Source organism: Panthera leo, chromosome D1 (assembly GCF_018350215.1).
Source record: "Panthera leo isolate Ple1 chromosome D1, P.leo_Ple1_pat1.1, whole genome shotgun sequence".
Classification (NCBI taxonomy): domain Eukaryota; kingdom Metazoa; phylum Chordata; class Mammalia; order Carnivora; family Felidae; genus Panthera; species Panthera leo.
Genome location: NC_056688.1, coordinates 6,745,526 through 6,772,480, shown reverse-complemented (window position 1 = coordinate 6,772,480; position 26,955 = coordinate 6,745,526). Strand labels below are relative to the sequence as shown.

The following is a 26,955-nucleotide window of genomic DNA, read 5'->3' as shown; positions in this document are numbered from 1 at the left end:
AGCACATGCTGCTAATCGATCGGAACAAAAATCTGACTGTCATCTTTGGTCTCTAGTACATTCTACATCTGATTCATTAGCAAATCTTGGGTAGTTTGCTGTCGTCATCAGTATCCAACCAACCATGACTACCTCTACCCGCTACCGTTCCGAGCCGAGCCTCCATCCTTACTTCACAGAATTGCCCAAGTAGGTTCCTAACTGCTCTTGTTTCTTCCCTTGCTCCTCTTAGTCTGTTCTTTTTGCAGCAACGAAGGGATCCTTTTTTATAAAATTTTTTTTAAATGTTTATTTATTTATTTTTGAGAGACAGAGGCGGGGGGGCAGAGACAGAGGGAGAGAGAATCCCAAGCAGGCTCTATGCCATCGGCGCAGAGCCCAATGTGGCGCTCAAACCCGCAAACGGTGAGATAATGACCTGAGCCCACAGGTCATGACCAAGAGTCAGACACTTAACCAACTGAGCCAACCTGGTGCCCCAACCAAGGGATCCTTTAAAATGTAAGTCATATGGGCCGCCTGGGTGGCCCAGTTGGTTGAGCATCCGACTTCGGCTCAGGTCGTGACCTCACTGCTTGTGAGTTCGAGCCCCGCACTGGGCGCTGTGCCGACAGCTCAGAGCCTGGAGCCTGCCTCAGATTCTTCCCCCATCTCTCTGCCCCTCTCCTGCTCTCTCTCTCTCTCGCTCTCAAATATAGAATTAAAAAAATTAAAAGTAAGTCATATTCATTCTGTTCAGAACCTTTCAGGGACTTTCTGTCCAATTCAGGGTAAAAACCAAACTCCTTACCATGGCTCATAGCCTGACGTGATCTGGCCTCTATTATCTCTTTGACTTCATTTCCTACTCTTCTCCCCTCACTTGATCCACTCAGGCCACAATGACCTTTTTCTCCCCTGTTCCTGGAATAGGACAGGGATATTCCTGCCTACAGCATTTGTATCCGCTGTCCCCTTTGGCTGAACACACTTCCCTCATATACCACATGACTTCATGTCTTAATCACCTTCAATCTTGATTCTAATGTCCCCTCAATGAAGACTTTGCCAGCCGCTCAATTTAACATTTCAAACCAACTCACTACTTCCATCCTCCCTTAACATCTTTCCTCCTCTCTCTCTCTCTCTTCCTATCCACTTACAAACAGAAAGAGGGGAAGAAAACAAAACAAAAAACCCTCAACCCTACTGGAGAAAGTTGATTGTCTTTTTAGAGACACAAGAACAACAGCAAAAAAATCTAACTTGGGAAATAATGAAAGGTAGTTCAAAACAAAAACACTGATGGTAATTTCTATAGTGATAGGTTTACGACACTTTAAAAGATACAACTCTAAGGATAATTCTATGTTTTGTTATTATCCCATGCTAGCAAGGACAGAAGAAAGGGTAAGGGAAGCAGGGTAAGTGACATAATACCCAGGAGTCCTGTGAGAAGGGCAGAGGGTGGAGGAATCAACTCTGCTTGGGACAGGATGTCGGGGGAGGCAGGCTATCAAGGAAGTTCCAGGAGGAATGTACTTTGAGGTGGGTCTTGAAGGGTGAAGAAGGGAAGAATAGGAATTCAATAATCAGTAAGAGTAAAAAACGGGAAAATATTCTTGGAAAAATGAAGGAGCAACTTTCCACTAAATTCTAGTCCATAAGCATACCCAACGCTTACAAAAACATGTACCAAGCCAAATATAATAAAAATGGTTGCCCTCCACTGATTTAAAAAAAAAAAAAAAAAAAAAAAAAGAGTTGCTAGGTTTTCAGTTTGTAACTTAGTAGCATAATGGTGCAAGTTTCTTTTTAAAAATAAATTATGGGTCGTTCATTGGTTAAGTGTCTGGCTCTGTATTTCAGCTCAGGTCATGATCTCACGGTTGTGAGATTGAGCCCCGCGTTGGGCTCCACGCTGGGCATGGAGACTGCTTAAGGTTCTCTCTCTCCCTCTGCCCCTCCCCTGTGCGTGTGGTCTGTCTCTTTCAAAAAATTGTTTTTAATTTAAAAATATGACATCTTAAGGACTGAGAACAAACTAAGGGTAGCTGGGGGAGGTGGGGGAGAGGGGAAAGTGGGTGACGGGCAGGGAGGAGGGCACTTGTTGGGATGAACACTGGGTGTGGTATGGAAACCAATCTGACAATAAATTGTATTTAAAAGAAAATAAAAAATAAAAAAAATAAAAATAAAAATATTATGACAGTAGTATTGATACACAGGAACACATACCTTATCTCTTGCAGTAAGAAATCGTGGATCATCTTGAAAAGCTTCTTTGACGAGTTTACTAAATCTATTAAATAATGTAAGTAACTGCTCAACGTATTTCTCAGAGTCCTAAAAATAAAATGTTTCATACTCAAATGAGATTTTAAAAAGAAAACAATACAAAAAAATAATATAAATGTAATTTTAATAAATCATTACAGAGATAAAATTTGGGACTTCTCTGAAAAAAATTTTTTCTCGATATTAAAAGATGTTCCAATATTACTGTTTTGCCATCAATCACTATTTTAAATACCCGATCTTCCGTTTACCAAACAACCTTGACACACATTCATCCTCGCCACTGAGGAAACTTACAGTAGTAATGGTTTCAGCAGCTGCTACCATATCTGCCAGGCCAGCGCTAATGATATGTTCCTCCAAGTCTTTCAGCATTGGCTCTATCCCATTGGGAACCTTGTCCATCAATGAAAACATTAAATGTAGTTCTGAAAGGACAGAACACACTCATGAAATCACCTCATCCATCAAAATAAAGTTTCTCATTGGTCTAGAATGCCTATGATAGGAAAAGTATGGAGAAATAGTAGCTGGAAATTGAGAACCTTAATAGTACTCTGTAGGTACAATTAGTTTAGGAGTTGTTATAATAAGTACTATAACTTCTTGATCTACATTCTGACAAAAATTGTTTTTAAAGGAAACTCAAATTAAAAGTGACCACACAGCACAAAACCTAACTCCTCTTAAAAGGTGAATCATTTGACCTTCAATTCCACAGAACAGTTTTTATTCTAAGAAGCACAAAAATTTATGTAATAGCCTGTTTCATAAAGTAGACTCAATATTAAATTCATAGCACCTTATCATTAAGTGGCAAAAAAACTCACATCATCAGAGTAATGATTATAAAAGAAAAAAGTGTATTAGGGATAACATGAAACTGCACTCATCGATAGGGAATTTTTCAGTTTATGAAAGCACTGTTTCATGTTATACTGTTTAACTGACTTCGCAAAAATCTTGCTGCACAAAACTGCTTGCGACTAAATAATCCTTTTGAAGGGAGTCCAACAGGGATCAGATAAGATAGAACTCTATTTAGCTTGGCATACAAAGATTCACATATTTCATTTATGCCAATGAGCTTTCTACTACAAAACTATTAACAAGTGTATGAACCTAGGTGAGCTGAAATACATACTTTAAATGCAGCTGGAGATTTTTATACACACTGAAATGCGGAGAGCAATACATCAAAGTGTTAAAAGTTGTTATCTCCACGTAGTAGAAATATAGGTAATTTTTTTACCATATTCCTTTTGGTTGTAATGTACTTGCAACCTCCCCAAATATACCTTTATTAAGAAAACATGTAAATAATAAAAAAAAAGTACTTTCAGAAATCTTAAATTGTAACATATTTTAGGGGAGAGGGATGAAGAGCATTACCATGGAGTGTTATTTTACTTTCTAAAAATATTTGTCACCAAGTCCCACACAGAAGTCAAATACCTAGTTCTTTCCTATCCCTATGTTTACCATTTAAATTAGCCTTTAAAAGCAGGAGTCCTACCGTTTGAGGACACACTGAAATCCAACCCCCTCCCCTGCACATTGATACCGAAGGGGAGAATGTTTAAAATGCAAATTTGCAACCTTCTATATGTTAAACATCTTACCATTTTCTTTAAGCACAGTTTACCGGAACAAATATACCTCTATATAAAAGAATAATCTAATAGCAAACTTATTAAAAGTGATTCGATTCAAAGATACCTCTTAAAAGATTATGAGAACTTTATGTGATGTTTTACCTACTTTCAGTTTCATTTCGCTTGATCATGCCTTGGCACTCGGCTAAGATAGTCTCTTTAAAAGATGTCACCAGGGCATTTACACAGCATTCCATGAGCTGAAATACAGCAAAAACTGGTCAAGGCTATTATAAGCACAAATCTACTCCACTCTGCTTTTTAAGCCCCATAAGATCATACTGTTCAACAACAACAGCAAAAAACTGAGTATACTGAAAGCAGATTTTACTTACCTTTACTACAGGAACGCTAAAGGTGGATACTCTATACTAGTTTACCAAAGTATATTTATTTACACCTAAGAAAAAGGCTATAGAACTTATGTTCTCTTTAGAAATTTGAATAAAGCCCCCCAAGGAGGGAAGGAAAAAAACTGGAAAATATACAAAACAAAATGAAAACAAAATTAAATAAACTGATGAATTCTTCTTGTCTGGAGAGAACATGCGTTAAAATTAGATTTTAAAATTCTGAAAGTATGAATACATCCATTCAACTAACCACCACGAGATGCCTACTGTGTGCAGGCATCAAAGAAGTGGTTCAGACAAAGATTAAGGTATAACCCCTGCTATGGAAGAGGTCACTGTCTACTTAAGGGCGAGGAAGAAAGCAAACATAAACTAAGAACAATTCAGTTAACTGGCAACACACACACACACACACACACACACACACACACACACACACACACCCAACAAACAAAAACAGACAGAGGAACTATGTACTTCTTTCTGGGGTAGTTAGAATGGTCTTGTGAAATGGATCGAGTATTCTAGGAATAAGAAGCTGGATACGGTAAGGAATAAACAGTGGAAGAGAAAACTAGAAAGGTAGCTGGAGGCAGATTATGAAGGAAAATCTACAGTTTGGGATTTTATTCTATAGGCGGGGCAGGGAACAAAGAATCAAAGGTTTTAAACGGAGGATGAATGCAATGAACTTCTACTCCCCCAAGAGTAGACTGGTCAAGGAGGCTGTTGTAATATTCCAAGGAGCATGGCCAGGGGCCAGTGTTCCAGGCGGTCTTCAACATAAGCCACCCCACCCCCACCACTGCTCCTTCGTGTCATAGAATTACTTCTTATTCGTGCAGGCCTCAATTAAAATGAATAGGTCGTGTAAAGCAAGGTACCCTACGGATGACTGCTACAAATCTTCTCAAATGAAGATCATGCATCCGTACTGAGGAAGGGAATTATGCGTGTCTTAAAAGCTCTTTGTTAAAAATTCTCCTTGGAATTGACATAGTGTTCATGATTACTGATGCTGAATTTAGGCAATAGGGATTCACTATACTACTTTTTAAATCTTAAAAAAATTTGAATAGAAAGTTTTTTTCAGGTCCCTTTTTGAGAATTACGCTAACAACTTTAAAATCCATGTGTGCCAATTTCCTAAGAAAACAATACACACAAAGGTGGTGGGGAAATTTCTGCCTTGCCCAGGCGGGGAAGCTCTGCCCCAACTCCTGAGTAGTCTCACTTGACACCAGCTCTGTGATGCGCACAGCTGACCAGGGCCGCCCTCTGCAGCAAGGCGATTGTGAGGAGGTAAGTCTAACTACATATAACGGAGAAGAGAAAAAGTGCCATTGAAATAAGCTCCAAGCCTCTGTCACTTCATCTCCATTTTCATTTTGCTTTTTATAAAAGTTTATTTATTTTGAGAGACAGAGAGTGAGCACATGTGAGCGGAGGAGGGGCAGAGAGAGAGAGAGAGAGAGAGAGAGAGAATCCCAAGCAGGCTCTGCGTTGACAAACATGATGCAGGGCTTGATCTCACAAACTGTGACATCATAGCCTGAGTTGAAGTCAAGAATTGGACACTTAAACGACCGAGCCACCCAGGCTCCCCTCTCCATCTTCTATTTCACTGAAAATTTATACTTGAATATAAGTGAAGTTAGTCCAACTGCTGCAAATTCCTAAAGTCCAGCCTGTGTTTCAAATCGTTGTGAAAGAAATTTCTTTTTTTTCTGAAGTTTATTTACTTATTTGTGCAGGAGGGGCAGAGAGAGAGGGAGAGAGAGAGAATTCTAAGCAAGCTCCGCATTGGGCCAGGAATCTGATGCGGGGCTCGAACTCACAAACCATGAGATCATGACCTGAGTCGAAATCAAGAGATGGATGCTTAACCAACTGAGCCGCCCAGGCGCCCCTTGTTGCGAAAGGTTTCGATGACTGTTACCAGCTTTTTTTTTTTTTTTTAATAACACAGAACAACAACAAAAAAAGCAGAGTGTGTCGTACATAATAACAGCGAGTATTATTTCATAGAACTTTGGTTTCAGATATGTGCAAGTAAGCACAGTATATACTAAGCCACAATACATAATGTATTTCTTATTGTGGGTTATAATGAGAATTAAAAGGAGAGGACAAGATGATTGAAGAAAACTGAACAGGATCTGGTAACTGCTTAGATGAAAGATAGTTATGAAAATAAAAGTCTGCTGAAGCAGTTTCTAGTTTGAGAGGTTTAACTACATATATAGCAAGGGGTATCTTTCCAAGAGCACCTACTCTGTGTCAAGCATTGCGCTAAATGCTTTACATACACTACCTTATTTAACCCACATGACAACCTTATCAAACAGATATTTAACACATAAGGAAACAAGCTTACGGAGGCTGAGTAACCTGCAAATGTTGTACAGTTAGTTCATGAGGTCTTGTAATATGAGGCTGTATGTGACTCCACTATCTAGAACTTCTGTTACATTAACAGAGCAAGTATATACTTAATAATGGCTACATGCTGAGAACTAAGTGCTTTAAGGAAGAGAGAAGTATAGAACATGGTTTGTATCTTCAATAATCTTATAACCCATCTGGGGACATGTATGTGTATATCTAAAAATTTGTGTATAATTCATATATATAATAGAGGTACATTAAAAGAAGTTCAACTCATTAATAAACCAAAGATGTAGAAATAAAGGCATCACTGTTACACTATAAACTTCACAAGGACAAAGACTATGTTTTGTCCACAGATATGTATTGGTGGCTTCACACACAGCTGGTGCCTGGTAAGTAACACAACAAAGTAGCCTATAATTTGCTACTAACTCTAGTGGTGGGAAAAAATAGGTACAGTGGGATTTCAAGTAAGAGGAAGCTGATGAAGGCTAGAGAATGTGTGGGGACTTTATCACAAGATGGACCATAGGATTCTGGAGGATTTAAACAGGCAGAGAAAAAGTATAAAGTAAAACATTAAGAAAACAGGTAAAAAATGCTTGAAAATGAATCCAAGAAAAAAAATGAATAGAAAAAAATATAAGAATGAGGAAACATTCTTGGGGCACGTGGGTGGTTCAGTTGGTTAAGCGTCCAACTTAGGCTCAGGTCATGATCTCTAAGTCTGTGGGTTCGAGCCCCATGTGAAGCTCTGTGCTGACAGCTCAGAGCCTGGAGCTTGCCTCAGATTCGGTGTCTCCCCCTCTGTCTGCCCCTCCCGTGCTCATGCTCTGCCTCTCTCTGTCTCTCAATAATAAATAAATGTTAAAATTTTTTTTTTTTAAATAATGAAGAAATATTCTTTATTGGAGTAGCATGACTCTTGTTGGACAGTATTAAGTGAGAAAAATAGGTTAGGGCAAAATTATGAAGAGGCTTGAACATCAGATATAGGAAATAATGATACTATAGTTCCTGAGTAAAGAAGTAAAATAATAAAAGTGGTGAAAGTTTATAAAAAATTAGCCTGAACTCACAAAAGAATAAAAACGGTCCATAATAAGAATAAAGACGTCTAGCCTCATTAGTAATTTTTAATTTTTTTTCAGGGCGCCTGGGTGGCTCAGTCGGTTGAATGCCCGACTTCAGCTCAGGTCATGATCTCACAGTTCGTGGGTGGGAGCCCCGTATCAGGATCTGTGCTGACAGCTCAGAGCCTGGAGCCTGCTTCTGCTTCTGTGTCTCCCTCTCTCTCTGCCCCTAACCCATTCACATTCTGTCTCTGTGTCTCTCAAAAAAAAATAAACATTAAAAAAAACGTTTTTTTAAATTTTTTTTAATGTTTACTTATTTTTGACTGAGAGAGAGAGAGAGAGAGAGAGAGAGACAAAGCATGAGTGGGGGAGGGGCAGAGAGAGAGAGGGGGAAACACAGAATCTGAAGCAGGCTCCAGGCTCTGAGATGTCAGCACAGAGCCCGATGCAGGGCTTCAAACTCATGGACCGCAAGATCATGACCTGAGCCGAAGTCAGATGCTGGCTGACTGAGCCACCCATGCCCCCCATCATTAATAATTTTTAAATACACATAAACATTTTTTTCAAGTCTATAATACCAGGAAAACTGTCAAAATCCACAGACTGACAAAAGCGAGATAAGCAAAGATCAACAGGCACACTGTTGATGGGAGTAAGGATCACCACATTTCCAAAGATCAGTTTGGTATCATGTAGCAATTTGTAAAAGTGCATACCCTTTGCTTCAGCAATTTCATTTCTAGTAAATTCCATTCCAAGAGAACACCACATGTGTGTGCATAAAAGTGTTAAAATGACAAAGGCATATAAGGATGTCCCAGGAAGTACTATTCATAAGAAATAAACTATAGTAATGACAATAATGAAAATGCCCATCATTAGAGAATTGGTTAGGTATACTGACTAGGTGTGTATCATTAAGTACATACAGGCATGAAAAAGAACGTTATAATGAACTTCTGTATCATACAGAGTAAAATATATGGGACATCATAAATTTCTTTAACATGATAAAAGAAAGGAAGGAAAGAAAGGGAAGGGAAAAGAAAAAAGGAAAGAAAACAAAAAAGGCAATGACCAAGTAAATATAACAAAATGATGATCACAGTTGAAGCTAGGGGCTGGGTACGGGGGTGGGGTTCATTACTCTTTTCTCCACTTTTGTAAATATTTAAAAACTTTCATAACAAGGCTTTTTTTTTTAGATAAAAGAGATTAATTATGGTATAAATCCCTATGTGATGAAAAATCCTTCAGAACACTATTTTACATAGGCAAAAAGAAGAAAGGGAGATTGCTTGACAGTTTTCCCCTTATTGTAAAAGAGTCTTAACAAGAGCATCAGTTCCTTGAGGGCATAGATCATGTTCTTCCTCTTTTGTATTTCTTTCCCATCCTTTACCAAAATACTACATACAGAGTCAACCCTACATATATTACTTGTTATTTAAAAAATCTGCCTTGAAAGGAAAGGAGAGCGGGAAGCCATCCCTCTCACCTTGTACCCCCTTTCCGTCTCCTTTTGCCAGCTTCAGTGAGGAACACAACAACTTTTTGCCAGGTGCCATCACCTTGCGTATTTTGCCTGAGATGAACACAAGCTCTAAATCCATACAGATCTCTCCCCAGAGGTCTGCAAGGTGTGACACTTTCACTATGAATGTGCTCCATGTTCTACCTTCCTCTACAGCAAAACTCTGCAAAGATGGCACCTGCCACGCAACACAGCAGCCACTCAGGACCTGCTGAATGAGGATGGAGGGCGGGACAGGTCAGCCAAGTGGCGTGGAGAGTCTTCCTTTAGTGGTATTCAATTTGCACCTTTAATTCTACTTCACTGAAATTTAGTACAAAGCAACAAGAATGGCTCTTTCGTTCATTACGTATCTGCACAAGTAATAGTTTGCTTCAGCCCAACTATAAAGTAGGGGATGAACTAAAAATTATCCTAGGTTTCTCCACTTTAAGATTTTACTTTATCATTATAAGGTCTTTAACCATACAAGGGAACATATTCAAGAATTCATTCATTCTATGCGTGGAAGGTTATTCTCAAAATTAATTTCCCTTGGCCTTTCTAGCTTGGTTAAGATTTCTTTATTTTACCATTATAACTAGTACTTGCTTCATTTATCAACTATTTACGTGACTACACAGAGCGACGAAGAGTCAGACTTACCTTCACTTTTTCGCCATCGCCCTTAATACACTAAAATCGTGAAAGGTAACAGCTACTTTAATGTTATTCATTTATGACTTGTGGCCTGGTTGCTAATTTTTTAAATCAGTGTTTTGTATGGACAGTAAAATAGTTCCTGTCTTCGAATCAGCAACTTTCTCCAAATCTGAGCCCCGGCAGTAAAAACTACCTGCCAGGCAGAGTGTTTTATTAAACTTTGACCACACAAGTGGGTATTATCCCATTTTACAGTTAAGCAAACACAGATTACAAAGGTTGAATGACTTGCCAAAGAGCACACAGCTGGTAAAATGACAACAATGGAAACGAAATCCTCACGTGGTGGCCACACATACACCCCTGACCGCTGTTAACACCACCCCCCACCATCTTTGCCTCGAAGACTTGCCACCACCAGTCCCCTCTCTACTCCATTACACTGCTGTACAAACCATCCACTTTATTTTAGTGTCCATCTGAAGACAGAAAGCAGATGGCTGCTATTACCCACAACTGGCATAAGACCTAACATATTTTAAGTGCATAATAAGTACTAACTGAGTGCCCTCATGGAATGCCAAGGTATGTCAGACAATCACCCAAAATATTAATAGCCAGAGAAAAAAATGTTAAATTCATCCTAGTTTAAACTTTTTCTCATTCCTTTCTACCATGTTTCATTTCTTTTTCTTAAACGTTTATTTATTTTGAGAGAGAAAGAGAGAGTGCGAGCGCACATGCAAGGAAGGGAGGGGCAGCGCGAGAGGGAGAGAGAGAATTCCAAGCAGGCTCCAGGCTCCGTGTTGTCAGCATGGAGCCCGACTCAGGGCTCGATCCCACAAACAATGAGATCGTGACCTGAGCCAAGATGAAGAGTCGGACACTTAAGTGAGGCACCAGGTGCCCCTCACGCTTCACTCTTTGCTGTCAAGTGCATCTGTCCAGCGGTGCAGCTCTGAAGGCTCTCTCCTGGTTTTACAAACGGGCTGCGGCTCATGTGTCCCAGGGCCACCGGAGGGAGAGAGAGCTGGTGAGAGCTGGTGAGAGCTGCGCGCATCACGGGAGTGAGAGGGACTGGGCGGCGCTCCTCTCAGCACAACTAGCACGGCCCTCAGCTGCCAGCAGCCCCGGGACGGATGACACCCCGGTGTCCCCTGAACTGCAAGCAGCGGAAGCTGCTCTAAGGGCTGTTCTCTGGCGAAGGCAGTCTCCTCCACGACACACACGCGCTGCCACTGAGCCACGCTCGCACCCGTGTGCAACGACACACACACAAAGCGTGTGATGCAAGCTGCTGACCGCAACTCAAGCTGGATGAATTAAAGCCTAGGAGCCAGCCTCTTATCTTCTTTCAGTCACAATCTGGAAGGCCAGGCTGGCAGCTCTCAGGGTCCCCGCTTCAACAGCACAACAACAACAACAACAACAAAGACTGCCAGCTGCAGAAGATAACAGAGCAGACCAGGAGAACAATATGTATCTAGAAAGTTCTCACAAAGTTCCAAGTCTGTAAATCCAGATATCCTTCATTTTAGTTTTCTCCTTGTACTTTCCACACTGGATTTGACATGAACTGACACATTGGCCTTTTTTGTTTGAGATGGGTTCTTGCTCCTTGCAACCAAGAGAGCTGACTACATGTGTGCTATGTGCAATACGTACATTCAAAATTATATATCAAACTTTGTGTCTCTTCTTTATACACCTCCAAAGCGCTTAGCATTATCCTTAGGAACTCAGGATCTAGAAATGGACTTTATAAGAAGCCTAGCTTCACCATTTCCTAGCTATCAGAGGCTAACCTCTACTGTCTCGGAGTTTCATTTTCTTCACTTATACAAGAGTAACAGCACCTACCTGCTAGTTCTACGTCCAAAATACATCCTGAATCCCTCCGCTTATATATCCAGCTCCACTGCCATCGATACCTCTCCCCCTGATATAATTTGTGATCCAAATACCCCACTGCAAACCAAATGCCCTTTCGTAATATAAAAATTAGAGGACATCAGTTCTCTGCTTCAACCCCCAGAATGGCCTCCCACCGCATTAAGCTCCTGCCCCTCTCTCCTCCATCTGGGTCACTCACCGCCTCTCACCTGCCACACTAACCTTCTTCCTCTGTTCCTCACACAGGCTAAGTCTGTTCCTGCTTCGGAGCCTTCGCACTGGCTCTTCCCTCCACCTAGAAAGCTTTGTCCCAGATCTTCACAAAGTCTTAGGTCTTAGTTCCAATGTGACTCCCTGAAAAAGACCTTCCTTGACCACATTCCATAAAGCAAAAGCGACAGCAGAAGCATTACTGGCGCTAATTCACTTTCTACAGCATTAGTCTAGTTAGAAAGACGCACTTATCCTGGGACACTGCAAGGTCTTGACACATCCTTTACTGGGAATATATATAAACAGCAGCTCAGACAAGCACAAAGATTTGAGAGACAAACAACAGCTGAGACAGGGCTGAACAACAGGAAGAAGTAAAACTACCACTATTTACAGATGACAGGACATTAATATAGAAAACCAAGAACACAACACCAAAGAACTGTCAGAACTAATAAACGAATTCAGTGAAGTTTCAGAATATAAAGTTAATATGCGAAAATCTATTATGTTTCTTTACACTAATAACGAACTATCACAAAGAGAAATCAAGAAAACAAGCTCATTTACAACTGCACCAAAAAGAATACCCAGAAATAAATTTAACCAAGGAGGTAGAAGAACTATACACTCAAAACTGAAAGACACTGATGAAACAAAATGAAAAACACACAAAGAAATGGGAAGATATTCAGTGCTCATAGGTTGGAAGAATAGTGTTAAGATGTCATGAGACTACAAGTAATATACAGAATCAATGCAAGCCCAATCAAAAGTCCAGTGGTATTTTTCACAGAAAAAGAACAAACAATCTTATAATTTGTAGGGAACCACAGAAGACCCAGCATAGTCAAAGCAACCTTGAGAAAGAAGAACAAAGCTGGAGGCATCACCTCCCTGACTTCAAACTATATGACAAAGCTCTACAGTAATCAAAATCGTGCGGTATTAGCACAAAAACAGACACGCAGATCAACGGAACAGAAAAGAGAGCCCAGAAATAAGCCCACGCTTATGCGGTCAATTAATTTACAACAAAGGAGTCAAGAATCTACAATGGGGAAAGGACAGAAATACACACGAGGAAAGGACAACCAAGTACCAACAAATGGTGCTGAGAAAACTGGATAGCCACACACAAATGAAGGAAACTGCACCACTCTCTTGCACCACACACAAAAATGAGCTCAAAATGGATTCAAGACTCAAACGTAAGACCACAAACCAGAAAGCTCCGAGAAGAAAGCATGGGTGATAAGCTCCTTAACACGGCTCTTGGCGATGACTGTTCTGAATAGGACACCCAAAGCAACAAAAGCAAAAATAAACACGCAGGACTACGCCAAACTAAAAAACTGCCACACGGCAAAGGAAACCCTGAACACAATGAAAAGACAACCTACCAATGGGAGAAAGTCACTGCACATCACCTATCTGACGAGGAGCTAGTATCCAAAACGCACAAAGAACTCCTACGACGCAACAGCAAATAGTAAACAATTAGAGTGAAAAATGGGCAGATCTTCCCATGCGTCCGATGACGACGTAAGATGGCCAACAGGTCATTCAAAAGATGCTCATCGTCACGAAAATGTAAATCGGAACCGCAATGGGCCATCACCTCGCACCTGTCAGAACGGCCAGCATCAAGAAGACAAGAAATAACAAGAGCTGGCGAGGCTGTGGTGAAAAGGGAGCCCGTGTGCACTGTGGGTGGGAAGTGAACTGTGCAGCCACTATGGAAAACGCTATGGAGGTTGCTCGAAAAATTAAGAACAGAACTACCATATGATCCAGCAATTCCACTTCTGGATGTTTACCCAAAGAAAATGAAAACACAAACTCGAGAAGATATATGCACCTCCTATTCAATGCACCATTTACAATAGCCATGATATGGAAATAGCCTGAGTATCCATCAATGGATGAAGAAGATAAAGAAACTGGTGTGTGTGTACGTGCATACAGGTATATGCGTGCGCACACACATGCACGCACACACACATAGATACACACAATGGAATATTATTCAGCCAATAAAAAGAATAAGGTCTTGTCATTTGTAATAACTTGGATGGACATTGAGAGCATTATGCTGAGTGAAATAAGGCAGAGAACGATAAACACCATGTGAATTCTCTCATATGTAGGATCTTTAAAAACAAACAAAAACGTGGGGCTTGAACTCACAACCCCAAGATCAAGACCTGAGCTGAGGTTGAGTCAGATGCTTAAGGAACTAATGCTTAACCTCATACATTGAATCTTAGAAAAGAGAAAGAGAAAAAAACCCCAAACTCATAGATACAGAGAACAGACTGATGGCTGCAAGAGGCAGTGGATTAAGGGTAGGAAAAGTGTATTTTGTTTTTAGTTTAAAATAAATTGAATAAAACTTCTTTAGAAGTCATTTTTACTTACTGGTTTACTTGTCTTTATACATCCTTCTCTATCTGAATGTTAACTCTGTAGGAAGCAGGACTTCGTTTCGTCCATGAGGTACTCCCTCTCCTCCCTCATCAGTAACAGAGACTAACTACATATTTACTGAATAACTGAGTGCTCAGTAAACACACATTCAAATGGTCCAATGAAAAAAAACAAAACAAAATCTAGAGGATTGTAATCTCTAGCTACAGGATCCCATTCCTCAATAAACCCAGGGCATATTCACCAACAAACAAAGGAACAAGTCCTTAGATTGTAGAATGTCTACCCTTATCCCACGGCCCATCACATTGGAAGAAAAGCAGTCCAGTGGAAAAAGCTCTAGTTCGGAGCCAGGCAACAAAAGCTGTAACTCATCATTACCTATCGGACACTGAAGACAATGATTTTTCACTGCTTTTCACCAAGTGCTTCGTAAGTAGGGTTCTATCATGTATACACACTGCCTTCCCCAAAATTCTAACTTAAAACACCCTGGAGTCTTCTAAATATACAATCTTTTAAAAACTGCAGAGGGCTCTCACAACTAGCTCCCCTCTGACTCTACTGTCAGATTATTCTAATAACTCAGGCTCAACATCTTTTAGTCATCCTACAGGTTATTAAAATGTCTTTTAGGGAATGCCTGTCTGGCTCAGTTGGTAAAACATGCAACTCTTGATCGCGGGGTCATGAGTTCAAGCCCCACACTGGGCATAGGGCTTACTTGAAAATAAACGAATAAAATAAAATTTCTTTCAATTATTCCTTCAAAGTGTCTCTTACATGCCTTCCTTTCCATTCATTTATCATCACGTACCTAGTTGAAAACCTTTTACTGCAGTGTCGACAACTAAAAGCAAGTTGCTTTTTGCAGCAAAAGTTGCAAGTTGCCTCTTTAAAGGTCATACACACCATGGCAGATGAATCTTCCCCAAGTGCAGCTTTGATCCCCTAGTCACCAACTTTCATGGCTCTCCAATACCAGAGCACTGGCTCCCAAAGCTTTCAGACCAAACAGCCCTTTAGACAGCAAATCCTGACGTGAAATTTACCTATATTGTTTCAAAACCATTGATACAACTCTCTAATCATAATATACAGCAGACATCAAAGGAAAGTTCTTTATAATAAGTCAGTATGTATTTCAACCTGTAAATTCTTGGGCACAACCGAATGAGAAGATACAACAGAGCAGTCAGATACTTTCATCTCTATGTGGCATTGCTGGGAATGCGACAACTAGAAATGCAGTTGCACACAGCTACGCTGGTGACTCAGACACCATGAGCAGTACCACTACAAGCGACGGAAGTTTCTGACAGTAAAAAAATTTTTAAATGCAAAACAGCAATAAAAATATTATCTTTCCCCAACTTATACAATATTATCATCCCTGGAAAATAAAGTGTATTATTAATATCATGCAAAAATATTTTGGTTTATAGGTAAAATAAAATTCAGTTTTAGACCCAAGCATAAACAAGATGCTCCCTTACATGAGTGGCCAGTGGGACACTAACCGTTACTTTTGGGATGTGATCTAATCTTTATGTGGGACCACCTGAGCACTGGGACATGTAGCATTCCTGACCCCATTCACTAAAAATCACTGTGACAACCAAAAAAACCCTCCACAAATTTGGATAATACTTCTTAGAGGTAGATGTTACCTCCATCGAAAACCTCTGGCCTAGAGATTTCAGCTCAAAATGAGTTATCCTAGTTCAAAAATATTAATCTAGAATTCAACTGTTCTCCACTTTTTTCCCACCTTTTGCATATGGGCATCTGTATGTTGTGATAACTAAATAACTCACAGCATTACTAACTTTCCACTGATTCGTCTCTGTCATAATCTGCTCTACTATCGACAAGCAATTTCCAGTAAAAGGTGAATTAGGATAAATCTACCAAAGGATCCTAAAGATACTATTCTTGTTATACAATAAACTTAACATTTAAACATTCTACACAGAAGAAACTGTGAGAGGAAGATCCTGGCAGTAACTTTATTGGCTACATAGATATGTCAAAATCCCTTTGGGGTACAAATGTTTATCCATTAAAAAAATGGAACTTTGTGTTCATTCCTAAAATGGAAGAATGGTGTAACGTTAGGAACTCTGTTAAATGTGGTTTACTGAATTAGTTCAATGAAGGATAATGCCATGTGATCAACTCCACTGATGCTTTCCAAATTAAAAAGGCATTCTTCATAATCTGCTTTTTTTTTTACATTTTATTTTGATTTTAGCATTACAAAAAAGTTGCAAAAAGAGCATAGAGCGCCTACACATTCCTTACCCGATTTCCCCTAACAGTCGTCCCACACATAACTACAGCACAACCATCACAACCACGAAAACAGCACACTACATCACCTAACCACAGACCTTACTCTAAACTCACCGTGTTCCCACTAAGGTCTCTTCCCTATTCCTGCATCTTATCTACACGCTCACCAGTGCCCCCTGGGCTGGGGCAGTTCCTCGGTCTCTTTTTTTTTTTTATCTTGGCACTTAAAAAAAACATTTTTTTAAACATTTTTTTCATTTTTTGAGAGCATGAGCAGGGGAGGGGCAGAGAGAGAGGGAGACACAGAAGCCAAAGGCGGCTCCAGGCTCTGAGCTGCCAGCACAGACCCCAACGCAGAGCTTGAACTCACAGACTGTGAGATCATGACCTAAGCTGAAGTCAGACGCTCAACCAACTGAGCCACCCAGGCACCCTTGATCTTGGCACTTTTCAAGTTTTGATGAGAATACCACAGAATGAGGTACTCTTCCCAGTGCATCCTCTCAAGGTACATCATGTCAATATGTCCTATTACTGGTAATGTAAACCTTAATCACCTGACAAAGACAAGGTCTTCTGGGTTTCTCCATTGTAAAGTTACTGTTTTTCCCTTAGTAACTGTCTGGGGGAATATACTTTGAAACTACTAAAGTAGTCCATTTCACCTCAAACTTTGGCCATTAACTTTAATACCTATTAGTGAAACTTTTCTACAATTACTACTGTGATATTTGTCTAATAGTGATTATCAATTTCCCTCCATATTTATAAGGTGGAAATCTGTGAGAATGAGTTTGAGCGGTGCCTGGGTGGCTCAGTTGGTTGGACATCCGACTTCAGCTCAGGTCATGATCTCGCGGTTTGTGAGTTTGAGCCGCGCATAGGGTTTCTGTGCTGACAGCTGAGAATCTGGAGGTTGCTTCAGATTCTGTGTCTCCTCCTCTCTCTGCCCTCCCACACTCATGCTCTGTCTCTCTCTCTCAATAACAAATAAATGTTAAAAAAAAATAAAATAAAATAAAAAAGAATGAGTTTGAGCATTTTCTTTCTTTCTTTTTTTTTTTTTTAGTATTTTTATTTATTTTTGAAGGAGAGAAAGACAGAGCATGAGTGAGGGAGGAGCAGAGAGAGAAGGAGACACAGAATTCGAAGCAGGCTCCAGGCTCTGAGCTGTTAGCACAAAGCCCGATGCAGGGTTCAAACCCACAAACCGTGAGATCATGACCTGAGCCGAAGCCGGATGGTCAACCGACTGAGCCACCCAGGCACCCCTAGTTTGAGTATTTTCTGTGTTTAATGGCCATTATTAGGTATATATTTCTGTGATTTGTCTGTATCTTTTTCCAATATCTTTCTTTCAGGTTCTTACTCATTTTTTGTTTCTCAATTTGTCAAAGTTCTTTATATAGCAGGGCTAAGAGGCCTCTTTGTGATATATGCCACAAATATGTTTTCCCAGATTGTCAGTTTCCTTTTGACTTTATGATTCTTTTCATAATTTTTAAAATCTAGTCAAATTTATCAATCTTTTCTTTTACTGACTCTGAATTTTGAGTCATGTTAAAAAGACACCAAGGTTAAAGAGGAACTCTTCTAGGACCTGTATGACTGAATGCTGTAATACACAGAGTCAGCTTTTTCCAAATGGCTACCGAGTTGTTCCATCGCTATCTTTTTTTTTTTTTTTTAAAGTTTATTTATTTTGAGAGAGGGAATGAGAGAGAGAATCCCAAGCAGGCTCTGCACCACCAGTGCAGACGTGGGGCTCAAACTCACCAACCATGAGATCATGACCTGAGCCAAAACCAAGAGTCAGAGGCCTAATGGATTGAGCCACCCAGACGGCCCTCCCATCACCATCTTTTAAAAAGTTTATCTTCACTCCCAATGATTTGAGATCCAACCTTTTTCACATAAAACTCTGGACTTTCTACCCCACCCCACTGGTCCACTATGCATTCATGTGCCAATATCACATTATTTTACAGAAGATGTTTTAATGTCTGATGGAGCTTGCTCTGCACAGTTTTTCTTTACCAGTATTTTCCTGGCTGTTCTTACATGTTTATTTTTCCACACAAACTTTCATATCAACTTGTCCTAACTTTATTAAAGTTGTATTTTTGTTGGAATTATGGTGAATTTGTAAATTCATTTAGGGAAGAACTGATATCTTTATAATTCTGAGTCACAGAATTTAATAACAATAGATGTCTTGGGAAGTCTGGGTGGCTCAGTCTTAGGTTAACTGACTCTTGGTTTTGGCTCAGGTCATGATCTCATGGGTTCGTGAGTTTAAGCCCTGCATCGCATTCAGCGCAAAGCCTGATTGGGATTTCTCTCTCTCCCTCTCTCTCTCTGCCCCTCCCCCACTTGAGCTCGGTCTCAAAAGATAAACATAAAAAATTAAAAAAAAGAAAAAAGAATAGTCTTTCCAATATTTCAAGTCTATTTCTTTTTGAGTGTGTAAAAAGTTTTCCTCCTACAGGTTTCACACATTTCTTGTTAAATTTATTCCCAAGCATTTAATTTTCTTTTTTATTACCATAGTGAGATTTTTCTTAATATTATATTCTATTTATTATTTATGCATAGGAAGACTATTAGTTTTGTACATTATTTTTACATCCTACTACTTTACTGAACTGCTTTATTTTTTGAGTTAATTTTACCACTGATGGTCTGGAGTTTTCCAAATACACTATCAAATCATCTCTAAATTTAGAGTTTTACTTCTGCTTGCCCATTCTTATTACTGCAATTGATTTCTCTAGTCTAAGTGCAAAGGCTGACACCTTTGCATACAATACAATGTTAAATAGAAGAAGAAATAGTGGGCACCCTTGCCTTGTTCATGATTTTAGTGGAAAGGACACTGGTGTTTCTCCATGAAATAAGATACTGGCTTTAGGACTATGTATTACAAATTTCTGATAATATTCATAATAAAAGATGAATAAGTGAATACTTCTTAACCTAACAAAATGCAAACATCATGCCAAACTCCAACACCATGCTTAGTGATGAAAACGTGGACGTATTCCCATCAAAGACTGAAAGAAGACAAAGATCCCCAATATTTAACATTTTTCTAAAATTAACTATTAATAGATTTAGTCCATTGAAGGAAATAGGAGATATTAACATTAGAAAGGAAGAAGTAAGCATCATCATTTGCAAATGGTATCATCAGCCGCTTGGAATACGCAGGGTAACAAAATAAAACTCTTATAAACAATGAAAGAATCCAGTAAGCTGTTTAGTACTATATTAACATTACTTGAATGTACATTTGATCTTTATTAGGGTTGGCCTCACAACTGGGTACTACCTGGGTGAGATTTCCTCTATTATAGAAAACAAAACAGGTCCAAAAACATGTTTTCCTGCATATGTTAAAAACTAACCAGGTGTAAAAAACTGAGGATGATTCATACTAAGTTGATTAACCATAATAAATTGCTAATTTACAGAAAGAAAAAAGTGCCAAAAACATACTTACTTTAACCTTAAATTCTGGAGTGCACTACTGTGTACCCCATATGAAGAGACCGTAACAGTAAAATACATTCTCCCTATATTATGACTGTCCTCCATTAAAAAGAATAGTTTGATATATAAGAACATAGCATTGCATGTTCTGACCTCTAGAAATACTTCTTCTCAGAGAATTTAGGACAGTAAGTCTGCTTGGAATTATTTGTAGTATGGAAAGTGACTTGTTTCTTACTAACTATTCAAATAATACTGTTCATGGGCACCTGGGTGGCCCAGTCGGTTAAGCATCTGACTCTTGATCCCAGCTTAGGTCTTGATCTCAGGGTTTTGAGTTCAAGCCCCATCTTGGATTCTATGCTGGGCATGAAGCCTACTTCAAAAAAATAAATAATAGTAATACTGTTCATACTTTATTTGTATCAGGACTTGGTGAGTTTTTGTTTACTGTTCCTTCCATCACAACATACTTCAATTTAACACATCATTTCTCTCTGAAAACAGAAACTGTAAATTAGCAATGTAACAAATATTATGTACACAGTACCAGGGCCTCAGCTCAGTGAGGTATATAAATAGTAATGCATCTGCATTAAGCCTGAAATTCCCAATGTTATAATCAATCCTACGGTTTTGTACGTGGTTGTCCTCTGTACCAAATTTTGTTGTACAAACAACACATTGGTTGCTGATGAATACTAATCTATTGTTAACAGAGTGATACCCTTTGAAGAAAAAGATGGCAATAGTAATTGGGAGAGTGCATGACAGATTTCTGAAAGATTTCTGAATTGCTGGTAATTCTTGTTATGGTGATCTTACAGGTACGTTCACTTTGTGATAATTCATACTTGAGATTTCTGTGCACTTTTATGTATATACATTATACTTGAATCAAGTATATTTTAATTTTTAAAAATAAGCAGAAAACTGAAACAAAATAAAAACAAACCACACAAAAAGACCTCCAACATCTCCAATAAAGTCCAATTTCTCTGGAAGCATGCTATATTGCACTTAGGGTCTCTGTTGAAAACAGTAACAAAAAAACTCATCTTTAAACTCTAGAATCATTCAGCTTGATGAGATCCTCACACTATGTGTTAACTGTGGAAGAGCAAATTCACATCTTCTATTTTAACTTTTTCTGTGTGTGTGTGTGTATGTGTTTCAAAGTAGAAAGGGAGGCTCACTTGTTCTATACAAACTGTCATGTGTATTTGAGTATCTCTGCCTTTCTCATTCTCCTTTTCTTGCTTTCTCTTATTCTTAGACCATCTATAGCTGAATTTCCTGAAGTCTCATATGCATATAATACAAATTAAGCTGTATAAACCAGAGCAGAAAAACAATTCTACCTTACAAAACTGCAACATCCCCACCCAGACGCTCCAGGCACAATGATCAACTCAAACTCCTCACGCTCACTCATTATTTCTTCTGCACCATCCAGACTTACTCTTCCCCCAGGCCAAAACCCCAGAAACACCCAGACTCAGTTCCTTTTAATATCTAGCCCCACCCACAGACACCAGGTTCCATTTCTGGGAAGCCTTTCTCTCCACTCTTCTGGGCTATGCCCCCACTGCTACAGACCTATCTGGTGCTCCCAAACCCTAGCATGAATGATCATAAAAACCACCTACCTCCTATTCTTCTCTCTTCCCCATTCCAATGAACCTTTCATCCAGTCATGTCCTCTCTCTGAAGGACAGCGCTGAGCGAGGCACCTTGCTTAGAAACATTCATTGGCCTTCCCTGCACTTTGAATGAAGCCCAAGCCTGGCTTTCAAGGTCTACACAGAATTCCTACAAATAACCATGAAATTAGCCCACTTTCCTGACCAATATGAGAGTTATTTTAACCACTAAAAGAGGACACATACTGTATATTATAAAAAGACAAACATAAAAACCAAAGGAAAAAAATCTAACTCAGCCTGATTTCTGAACAAAGAATGAACATGACTATCATTCAAGACCGAAGAGCCAAAGAAAAGTCAGAAGCAAATAAATAAATAAATCCATCCATAGCTGAAAATGTTTGGTTACAGGGAAACATGAATGTGGCCACCCGGAATGCAAATCTAAATCTAGTTCCTCATCCCCAAAGACTGAAAATAACTACAGGAAACACTACTGCTATATGTGAGCAATTTCCGAGACTCTATGCAAGCTTGATTCTTACTTCCTTAGGACAGCACGTTAAGGTCATTCTCCATGTAGAAGAAAACAGCGAGTACAGATAATAGAGCATGGCTATGATCTCTGATCAGTTTCACTTTTTTTTTTTTTTTTGAGGAAATTACAGTATAAAAACACCAAAATAACAATATAAAGACTGATGTTCTCTGATCAAGTAGTATTTTATCTCACAAGATAAGGTTTGAAAACATCCTCTCAGAACAAGAAAAAATACCCTCCATGGTCACTATTTCAGTGATCACAGCCACTTTACAGGACATAATTATCGTGAATTATAAGGATCCACTATATCTCTAGGGAACATATTTTACTTGCAACACAAACATGGTTAACTTCGGATACGCATAAAACAATACAAGGACACTGTTTAAAAATTAAGTACATTAAATGTAGTGAAGCCTGGAGCAGGGATGGCAAATAGATTTCGTCTTGCACGTCGGTTCAAAAGAACAACGAGTTCTGAATAAGGTGTCCTCTGAAACTGGGATACCAGGGGAGAGACTGTCCTCGATTAGTAATGTTGGCCAGAGATGAGAGAAAGGAGTCAGAAGACCTGCACCACACATTTGCCATCCCTTGGCTACCGTACTTCAAAAAATCTCAAAGAATACATAATCACAAAATTACTTACTGCTTCAACAGAGTTGCATTCCCGCCTTGTTTCTAAATAACGTAGTGCTCGTTTTTCTTCTTCTTTCAATTTAGCGTCTGCCTGCCCAGAAGCAAAATAGCAATCATTTTTAAGAATATCAAGAGAACAGCTGAAATTATCACATATACTAAGTTCTGACTTACATATTTCATATAATTCTGTACACCATTTTGTTGTAAATACGAGGGTGCCTGTGTTCTATAAAATCTCTCTGTGGAGTCCAAGTATGCCTTCTCAAAATTATCCCTATAAATTTGAAGCTTATCCTCAGGATTAGAACAAAGGTTAACTGAAAAACAGAAAATAAAATTTTACTCTAATTATGTTTCAAATCAGTATTTTGAGTACAATAATTGAAATAACAAATAGTGAGGGGTCATTATGTGCAAGGGACTGTGACAACGCTCAAGAGAACATAAATATAATACAAGACCCTTCTCCATAACAGACTTAAAATGGTAACAGCATAAAGCACTAAAGTGACAAACAGTACAGATAACATGGGCTATTGTATTTCTGCATAGGAAAGGGCATGACTTCTAACTAGATGGTCAAGAAACCATCCACAGATGAGATGAGATTTGAGATGAGTCTTAAGGGAAAACTAGAATTTACATAGAAGCTAGTAAAATAAGCAAATAATCTGAAGTACAAAAATCCCAAGGCCAAGTCAAGGTATAATGACCAGGTAGAATGGGAAGTTAGGAGTGGCTGTGGAGGGGTACATGGGTGGCTGAGTCAGTTGAGCATCAGACTCTGGATTTTGGCTAAGGTCATGAACTTTGGGTTTGTGAGTTTGAGCCCCATGTTGGGCTCTACACAGACAGCATGAAAACTGCTTGGAATTCTCTCTCTCCCTCTCTTTCTCTCTCTCTCTCAAAAAGAAAAAAAATACGAGTGGTTATGGAAAGTCTCGAATCTCAGGTTAAGTAACCTGAATTCAGCATGGTGTAACCACTAAATGGGTAAAATCAAATAAAAAGTACTTAAAAATTAATCTCATGAACAGTACATGGGTTAAATGATAGTAATAAGGTCACTATAAGACAACTGTTTCAAAAGTCCAGAAGCAGAGTTTACACAGTATAAACTGGTGGTAGCTGATAGAAGAGGAATAAATTTCAAGGACATGGCTAATGAAAGCCTAAACACTATGATAGCTCAAGACGTATGGTCTAATAGAGAAAGCCAATCAAAGATAACTGCAGGTTCATTAATACAAAAAATTCTTGGGGCGCCTGGGTGGCTCGGTCGGTTAAGCGTCCGACTTCGGCTCAGGTCATGATCTCACGGTCCGTGAGTGCGAGCCCCGCGTCGGGCTCTGTGCTGACGGCTCAGAGCCTGGAGCCTGTTTCGGATTCTGTGTCTCCCTCTCTCTCTGCCCCTCCCCTGTTCATGCTGTGTCTCTCTCTGTCTCAAAAATAAATAAACGTTAAAAAAAAAAAAATTAAAAAAAAAAATACAAAAAATTCTTACTGAGGAGTACTTTGTGCCCACGTCCTACATCCAGTAAAGATACAGTGTCAACAACACAGTTAACTGAACTAAATTATGATGACAGGGAGGCACGGGTCCTATGAATCAATGTGAGAGGGACCTAAGCTAGCCCGGGAATTAGGGAAGGCCTCTAAGAGGAAACAGAGGATGCAGATGAGCTAGAAGACAGAGGGAGGAGGAGGAGGAGTATTCTGAGAGAAAACACTGTATCTGACTTAAATAATAAATGAGAAGAGCACTGCCAGAAGCTGAAAAGTTCAGAGAGGAGTATGTACATGAAATAAACATACTGTCTGAAAATATAAGCACAAAATTAGTTACCACCTTTAGGAGCTAAAGAATCAAAATCTACATTTCTTTAATTCAGGTCACTGAAAGGATTTGCCAGCCAAGAAATGAGTGACATGGAGAAAACAAGTATTAACCACACAAATATGGGTTTTTCTATGTGGCCTTGAAGAGATTTCATGCCTTCTGTGTACTCTTAACAGCATCTGGCACTAAACATAGGCGTGTCTCTATGCTAGTACACATAACTCTGGCAGTACTATTCTGTAACTGTCTCAGAATTTCCAGAAAAAATTATCATCAGGAAAGTTCAGAACATACCATAGGATTCTCTTACTCCAATGACCAGCTGAGAATCAAAAGCTTCTCCTAATCTTTCAGCATGTACCAGCTTCATTGCACTATCCTGGAGTCTGTTTTTTATATTTGAAAAGATTGACTCATTCCATGTATCAAGCATGAGCTAGGATAAAAAGAAGCATGAAATCATTGCAATTATTAATATACTAAGTACCATACAGACACACAAAAACTTTAGCTATAAATACTAAAAAAAGGAAACCACATTCTTAGGCCTATATTCACTTGAATGCTTCAGGGAACTAGTATATTTAAATCTGGTAAAAAACACATGGTAAATGTTAAAGAACACATTTCAAAATCTAACGTAAATGGATTTGAATTCCAGCTCTATTACTTATTCACTGGCTTTCCCATCTGTAAAATAGTAAAAGTAAGAATACAAATCTTAAGTGGTTGTTGTAAAAATTAAATACAGTAATACCTGGAAAAGGTTACCTCCCCTACAGTTACAAGGTTACATTTCAGAAATACTGGTCAGTGTTTGGAATGCTCATGTGCAGGTTTGTACGAACATGCAATAAATGCAAAAAGCACTGAATGAAAACCTGCCTGATACTAGATCTTAAAAAACACACACAAATCCACCTGAAAGATGTTCCATTTAAATGATGGAAATATTACACACATATCCATATGTATTATCATTCCAAGTAACTGGGTCAGATACAGAAAATATATTAACAACAGTAGCATCAATAACGACAAAAATAACAGGTATGTAACATTCACTACGTACCTAGCACTGCTCTAAGTACTTTCCACACGTAACTCATTTAATCCTCAATACCGATATATAGGTGTTATTATCTCCTTTTTAGAAATGCAGACTCAGAGGCACTGAGAGGAAAGCTAACTCCCCACATGCATACAGCTCATTAATGGCAACACTGGGATTTGAATCCAACAACTATGGTCTCAGAATCTACGGTCTTAATCATTAAGTGATGCTGATTCCTGTAATCAGTAGGGGATGGCAAAAATTAAAAGAATAACGGAAAAACAAGAGAGGACAAGATTATGGAACTGAAAATTAAAAAGCACGTAGAAGTATTTTTCTTTTTTGGGGGGGAGGGGGATAATTTCTCATATTGCAGTTATTTCTACCACCCGAGAACCACTGGGTGTCTAAATTTACAGCATCCCTGTCGACATCAGCACAAATTTTAGAGCTTGGAAGGGGCAGGAATGCCGAGGCAACTATTTGAGGGCCTGAGTTTGCATTCAGCAAGTAGCAAGTCGTTTAAAGTCCAAGAGGCATTTCGTACTTTTCTTCCACTTTTCAAATCTATGTTTCTATTTGATTCTCAGAAGCAAGAATACATATGAGAAATGAGGGCAGGGAGCTTTAAGTCATTAAGGATTGAAGAGCTGAAAAGAACACCTGAGATTCCACTTTCAGAGCTGAGTTCTTTCAATTAAATCACAAGGAGTTCTGGACACAGAACTTTTAAACTAGAAACTATGCAAAATATGAAAATAAACAGTACATGAGTTCACAATAACTAGAATCAAGTAAAAAGAAAAACATAACAATAATAGCAGCTTAGTCACAATGAAACACCAAGATACGAGAAGGTAATCTAAGGAGAGATTTTTGAAAGAGGAAAAAAGTAAAGTAATCTATAGGAAGGTAAAAGTACAAAGAAAGAAGAAGGAAACAGAATACAGAAGATAAAACTAGGAAAAGGCAGAG

General features: G+C 39.0%; 1 protein-coding gene across 4 annotated transcripts in view; it reads right to left on the bottom strand.

The window, feature by feature from the left end:
* Positions 1–26,955, bottom strand: part of CUL5 (cullin 5) — a 110,213-nt gene that overhangs the window by 20,188 nt on the left and 63,070 nt on the right. For all 4 annotated transcript variants that reach the window (XM_042903986.1, XM_042903983.1, XM_042903985.1 and 1 more), the window contains exons 5-10: positions 25,221–25,362; positions 23,258–23,403; positions 23,094–23,174; positions 4,039–4,132; positions 2,575–2,705; positions 2,218–2,325 (exon numbers count right to left, since the gene is read on the bottom strand). In XM_042903986.1, the coding sequence (XP_042759920.1) occupies positions 2,218–2,325; positions 2,575–2,705; positions 4,039–4,132; positions 23,094–23,174; positions 23,258–23,403; positions 25,221–25,362 (702 nt within the window). The remainder of the gene's footprint in view (positions 1–2,217; positions 2,326–2,574; positions 2,706–4,038; positions 4,133–23,093; positions 23,175–23,257; positions 23,404–25,220; positions 25,363–26,955) is intronic.